The sequence below is a fragment of the Chaetodon auriga genome, chromosome 14 (assembly GCF_051107435.1).
Source record: "Chaetodon auriga isolate fChaAug3 chromosome 14, fChaAug3.hap1, whole genome shotgun sequence".
Taxonomy (NCBI): Eukaryota; Metazoa; Chordata; class Actinopteri; order Chaetodontiformes; family Chaetodontidae; genus Chaetodon; species Chaetodon auriga.
The window spans coordinates 11,301,748-11,308,557 of record NC_135087.1 but is presented as its reverse complement, the minus strand read 5'-3'; the positions used below and the strand labels follow the sequence as shown (position 1 = coordinate 11,308,557).

Here is a 6,810-nt window from a genome sequence, read left to right as displayed (position 1 = left end):
AAGTAATACACATTGTTACAGCTGAACTAGCAAACCAGTATATAAGTAAAATGATCCCTTTATTTGCCTTAATGCATTAGTAAGAATATATGATCAGTATTATAATAATAATAATTATAATACATAGTCTGAATGGTGCCCTCTGCATAATGAGTACTTTTACTTTTGATATTTTAAGTCCATTTTGCTGATAATACTCAAATACTTTGACTTCATATTCTGGCACTGCTACTTTTACCTAAGCAGACATCTCAATACTTCTGGATGAAATTACAATCAATGCAAAACTAAGCCTATATCTCCATCCTCTTTTGTTTAAGTGGTGAAATTAGATGTACCTATTTAGTAAATTCTGTGTTTTATGTTGCAAATTTTGGTGCCCAGTCCTCTTTACAGCAAATTTCATGCAACAAATCATGTATTTTGTTCACCTACACCGCCCCCGTGTGGTGATGATTGACACTGCACGGTGAAGACAAAAACTGCTCACACAGACCAAACATAGTTTCAAAACATCAGCCAATCTTTATTTACAAGTCCTCACATGACAAAAAACAAACACGCAGATCGTGGTGGTGAACTTAATCCTACACAGAGGTACAACGGTGAAAAACCCTTAAACGAGATAAGAGAAACTAGTCGGCTTGTACGTGATCACTTCGACCAAAGAGGAACTTGAGAAGAACCAAAGAGAAGTTGAGGGCCAATTCTAGCAAGACAGAACATACTTTTAACTCTACTGCATACAGCAACACACACATGGGCACATTCTTGTTCAATCCAAACGTTTCACTTAGCGGTAACTTTTCACACTGCAAAACTACACTAAAGGGTTCATGTGGGCATAAACATGAGAAATGAAACACAGAGTGACATGAAAAGGTAAAAGTGACACTGAAGGGTTATTTTCAAACAAACATTCAGCAATATCAAACACACAAAACTGGTCCTTAACGTCATTGTTCACTATATATTTGTGAGATGAAGTCTAAGTAAAGATGAGGATGGAAGGTGCATTCAGGAGAGGGCAGGCAATGAGGGGTGGGCTGATCAAAACAAACCCGTGGCACTTGAACAAACGTGGGAATAAAATCAGGCATTGGAACAGGCAAAACATCTGTGGTAAGGCGTCAACAAGAGTATTGATTGCTATCATCATGACTCACACAAGCATTTTAGCCAAACTCTGCATGTAAAAGCGCTGTTACACATAGCTCAGTCGCCTCTGCTGAAATCACCTTTTCAATGGAATTAAGAAACATCATGAAGGTGGTTTCAGCTACCAGTTTGCACATTCTACACACATTTGTGTCTAAAAAGACCTGTACACACTTGTTTCTGTTGCTTTTACTGGAAACCCACACAGTTCAAACAATGACGGGTGCATATTTCACTCACACAATTCATTGAGTATTCCTTGGATTTGTACACCTCAAACTTCAAAACTTCAAACCTCAAACACAGACTGTATCAGCAGCATAAGATTGCTCCTCTAAGTTTGGGTTTCAAAAATCAGTGTCCTGTGGTGCTGTGACTATCAATCTATATGTTAATCACAAACAAGAGGAGAGGCGTCAGAGGTGCAGTGGAGCAAGCAACATTTTATATACAATGCTGTGCGCATTTGCAAAGTCAGTTCTGTACTGCAAAATACTAAACAGCAAAGATCTCAAGTTATTGTCCCCACACACAGTGCATCTCTGCGTGTACGCTGGATCTGTTATGTTTGTACATAAAATATTTTCAAGTACGTTAGAAGACTTCTTTACATAACTGAAAAAAAGCCTATTTGCATCTGTTCTGTGGAAAATTCAAAAGGAAAAAAGACTCTTAATAGCAGGATGGATGAAAGGTTTTTTAAGGGGACACTCTTCAATCTATGTCCAAAAACTTTGTTCTAACTGTCTGGATGTCGGCTGCTCCACGGTGTGCTACAACATCATCAAAAAATGCATCTGAAATCAAAACAGCCTGCACACGGAGCACGATTCTGGACAGTCTGCTGAGTCCTCGGTCAGAATGAATTCAAACTTAAAAGCCTTATTTTTTAGAGAGAAATAAACTGGATGCAATATGTGATGCCGTGCTGAAACTGACTCATGGAGACTTGGCTGTTCCCCCCTCACTGTACCAGCGCTGTGAAGTTCACATTTGGTTCTGAATGTCTCGGACAAAGTGTTTTTTTTTTTGTTGTTGTTGTTCTAACTGTGGCAGGCAGCTATTGCCTCGGGTCTGAGGAGCAAGGTTGTGGATCCATGGGTACATATTCCACAGGCAAAGGCCTAAAAATAATCAGGAGAAAAACAACAACAGCTAAGAACCCATAAATGAACTAAAAACCATTTGCCACTGAATACACGACCACTGATGACCACATGCCTTCAAAGGTTCGTTATACAAAATATAGAAAAAAAACCAAACATACTACTATCTACTATCTTGTCCCGACTTACATGGAGCAGCAGGATCGAGTATTGACGATAAACACGTGATCAGGCTACTTCCGTTTCACAGAGGCAGTATCTTCTTCCTTCAGGACAAACTTTTTCCTCAGAGCTTCTGAGATCAAAGTGGCGGAGTCTTCCTCTCTGAGGGACGTGCAGCCTCTGTTGTACCTGCAGGGACACGCACCAGAAAATAAAAACCAAATGATGCAGCGACTGCTCAGGCTCCCGGGAGTACGGTAATAATCAAATTATGCATGAGAGGGAATGCAATGTCACTTTAAACGTCATTTATAAATGTTGGCATATCAAAAAGGAGTTGCCTTTGGAGGAGTAGTCCAGAACTTTGGGAAATGTGCTCACTAGCTTCCTTTAATGAGAGTAAAATGAGAAGATTGACACCACTCTCACGTCTGTACAGTAAATATTACACTAAAGCCATCAGCTGGTTAGCTTAGCTTCGCGTAAAGACTGGAAACATGGGGAAATAGCTAGCCTGGCTGTGTCCACAGGTTAAAAAGTCATCTACTAGAACCTGTAAAACTAGCAAATGAACACATTATATCTCAGTCATTTAAGTGGCTTAGTGGAGTCACTGCTCATGCTGACAACAAGACTCAAGAGGACATGTTGTAGCATGTTAATTAGTGAGCTGTGCCGGTGCTTGTTAGACAATTCCCCGAAGACTAACACATAACAAATAAGCAAACTCAGATTGAGATTTATTGTGCTTGGCCCACTCTTACCTGTCTTTGCTCATCTTCATGCGATTCATGTCCTTCAGGATGTCCATAACGTCAGCAAAGCTGGTGGACTTTGATAGCGACACCGTATCCTCCTCTGCCTCCCGGAAGTCCATGCTCGGTCTGTCCAGATCAAAGGTCGCCGATGCTGTCATGGAAACAGGTGGCAGAGGATCAGGGACGAGCTCTGACACCACAGAGACCACGTCTTTCTCATCCTCCTCTTCTTCTTCCTCTTCCTCCTCCTCTGTGACATCGCTGATGACAAAGGAAGCAGAGGCCGTGGCAGCCGGCTGGTAGGGCACCGTCTCGAAAGGCGCCATGGAGAAGCTCATACTTGTGTCATCGGGGGAGAGCAGGTCAGGGGTCAGGGGATTGGAGCCTAAGAGCAAGAAGAGGAGCAGAGCAGAGTTGAAGTTGAGAGACAGACAAGGCAACTGGAAATATCAAAAGCACAATGCCATTTCTATTTTTATCTGTCATTTGTGAATGTGAGTTTGAGGCCTGCAAATCAGCACGCTACTGTTGGCACAGTTCTAACTTAAATGTGTTACGGGAGAGTCGACTCTGTGGGGGTGCATTGCACGTGAATACACGGTACTTTCTCATGACTTCCCTGTTAAAATGTTCAACAAGTGACAGCCGACCGCCACTGAACCAGAGATTATGCTTTGTCGCTGACCTAGAAACTGATGCCAAGACGTCCAAAGAGGTTTAGGAGAACCAGGGCAGCTGACTTGGCAACAAAAGGATCACAGTCACATGAAGATAGTAACTCAGGGGATAAACATGGGTCAACAAGCAGGTGTAAATCTACACTGCTCTAAGCATCATTACGAATCACAGTCTGAAGTACCAACATGGAGTGTCAATGTTTGATATGTTACCTGTTCTCACATGATGTCCTTGTGTTTTTATTACCACTCAAATCTATTGTGTTCACTGTAAGTCCTCCTTTGGTTACCTACCAGAATCACTTGCCACAATCTTGGCGATCTGTGCTCGGAGTCTGCTGAGCTCGTCCTGCAGGGCGGTTGTACGGTTCAGCGCCGTCACCCCAGGTTTCCTCAGCCCCTCCATCCTTTTGCCCTCACGGCGGAAGTTGGGTACAGAGGAGTTCCTATGGAGCACCAGGAGGGGCGTGGGCCGCCATTCATGTTTCAGGGGACGAGTGTCACTCCTGAAAAAGGAAGAGCTGGTGATCAGGATTACTGAACAGGTGCTTTTATTGTCATCAAACCTCACAGGGTTGAGTCCACTGTTTGAAGCATACTGCAGGTCATCTGATGCATTTCTTTCCCTCCACCTACTCCTCTAAAAATGCCCTATTCAATACTTTACCAGCAGTTTATTACAGATACAGCCCAACCCAGTAGCAGTACCATAAATCCTGCCTTTATCAAGTTTATTATGTTGAGTTTCCACCACTACCCACGGCTGTAAAAAAATTAGCATAGAGCTGAATCAGCAACTCTTTGACAAAGTATCAACAAAAACAAGACTTTGTCACCTTGCACTGAATTTCTTTGGGCTGCTAGTGTGCACCTAATAAGCTAGAGGCTCAGACAGTCTGGGATAATGGAGCAATGGTGCAGTGAATTGGCACTTGTCCATAACCTTAGTGGCTGTCTCTTCAGGCTTGACGGAATACTTACCGCACTCTGGCGTATGTCTCTTCTTCATCTGCAACAATCCAGGCTATGTCTGCCAAGGTAGGAACCATAGGGCCATCCATAGGCCGAAGAGGTGGCAGGCCCGGTAGTTCCTACCACACACAGACAAGTTGAAGTTGTATGCACAAGGATTTCTATTACAATATTAAGGGAATATATGAAATGAATAGACAAAAAGGTACCATGCAGGACTATTTACCTGGAAACATGCCCTTTGTGGAGGTCTGAGCGGAAGAGTGGAACCTATTCTCCTCACAACACTGCGGGTGGATCCATGAGGCTTATTCTGCCAGATGGGAATAACTTCCTGCAGTGAATGTATTAAAAAACACCGTCTCTACACGAGGTATAATGCTTCAATGTCTGCGCTCAGTCTACGATTGGCATTCCTGCACAATCATGCGGGAGAACGGCGGTGTTAAGTTAAACAGTGTTAAGTGAGGACATCGCTATTAACACTGAAGCACACTTACTGTTTCTGTTTCCATGGTGACGGTGGGTCAGTCTCATTCGCTGAGGGGTTGCACACCAACGACTGGTGCTCGCTGTGGCTGAGGACGGAGCAATTCAGTAAACAGATGCCATGTCAGTATGACTGCCAACTCTTGGGATATAAATTAGTGAGTAGTTAGAGCATCTGTTGAGAGAAACAAGCAGGAGGGAACACTGAATTAGCCCACCCACAAATAGAACACTAAAAGTTTAGAAATGATGAGACAAGTGGCATAAGATCAACTAATGGAAACTTTGAACATGGCATGAAACATTTTTACAGCTTCTGAATTTGTAAAACTTGCTTGGTTTTAGTTATTTTGTATCATTAGAAAATATATAGGGTTACTTTGTATTAATAGGCGATTATTCGAGTAACATTATAGCTTTTGACACTGCAAGCAATGTACAACACAACCTATAATTATCAGATGAACGCATCAGAAATCGTTTTAAAGGTCCAAACTACAACTGACGAGTTATCAACACTCAGCATTTTTGAGTGTGCAATAAAAAATAATGAAATGATGAATTAATGAATATTGAAAAGTGCAGCCCTGAACGGTCTGACGAGCCAAAAAATGTTGGCACAAAATGATCATCTCACCGTGATCAGATCAACACATGAAGGAGCAGGGTACAAACCATCAGTGCTAACACAGCTAACGTTAGCTAACTAATGCTACGTTTTAAATTTCAAACAGCTGGTCGTGTTTAACGGTACAACTACTGGCTGCTCTGTCCAACATTAGCGCTGAGGAAACACGATGGACGCCAGGAAGATCGCTTTTAGTGCAGATATTTGCGAACAGCTCATCATTAGCCGGTAGCTCCGGGTTTCAAAAACACACACAGTCAGTTAGCTTTAGCAACACGAACAACGACCCCCTGTTTGACCCCCAGCTATAAACCAATACGACCACTTTTAAGAGTGTTTCGCTTATCTTCATAAAATGCAATCAACGCCGCAGGAGCGCAACTTACGGTTTATTACAGCTGTATATATGAAAGCTAACCCGTTCAATTCTTAGCGAGAGGGAGCTTCTCCTCTTCGTCTTTCAGACTACAGTTGTGTTGTCGTTCATTAGGCCGGAAACCTGTGCCTGCCTACCCGGTGTTTTGATTGGCTGGAGCACCATGAGCTTCCTCTGTCAGAACCTATGCACGAGCGCCGCTCAGAGGTGGAGGTGAACATTGCTGAATACAGGATTAATGCGGGATACTCGATGGTCATGATAAATACAGAACAACTGTGACAAAAAATAAAATACAAATTCTAATATAACATAATAACTTCATATATAATTTGGATCCACTGAACAGGATGGCAGAAATATTATATTCAGAAATCAACAAGCGACCCTCAAAAGCACATTGAATGAGAAACAAATAATGTAGGATAAAACAAATGATGATGCATATCTTCACGAAACAAGATCTAAAATAATATAGACAATA

At 42.3% G+C, this 6,810-nt stretch overlaps 1 protein-coding gene across 4 annotated transcripts; it reads right to left on the bottom strand.

The window, feature by feature from the left end:
* Window positions 1-502: 502 nt before the first annotated feature.
* Window positions 503-6,529, bottom strand: mtfr1l (mitochondrial fission regulator 1-like). 4 transcript variants are annotated; one of them, XM_076748919.1, is made up of 8 exons: window positions 6,337-6,529; window positions 5,334-5,497; window positions 5,060-5,146; window positions 4,843-4,952; window positions 4,156-4,367; window positions 3,191-3,569; window positions 2,454-2,615; window positions 503-2,282 (listed from the first exon to the last, which is right to left on the bottom strand). In XM_076748919.1, the coding sequence occupies exons 2-7, from the start codon at window positions 5,346-5,348 to the stop codon at window positions 2,498-2,500; spliced, it is 921 nt and encodes a 306-aa protein (XP_076605034.1). In that variant the 5' UTR covers window positions 5,349-5,497; window positions 6,337-6,529; the 3' UTR covers window positions 503-2,282; window positions 2,454-2,497. The 4 variants fall into 4 exon arrangements, with proteins under 4 accessions (XP_076605034.1, XP_076605032.1, XP_076605033.1 ...); XM_076748917.1 differs by having other exon boundaries at window positions 5,060-5,167; window positions 6,337-6,457; XM_076748918.1 differs by having other exon boundaries at window positions 5,060-5,167; window positions 6,369-6,457.
* Window positions 6,530-6,810: the final 281 nt, after the last annotated feature.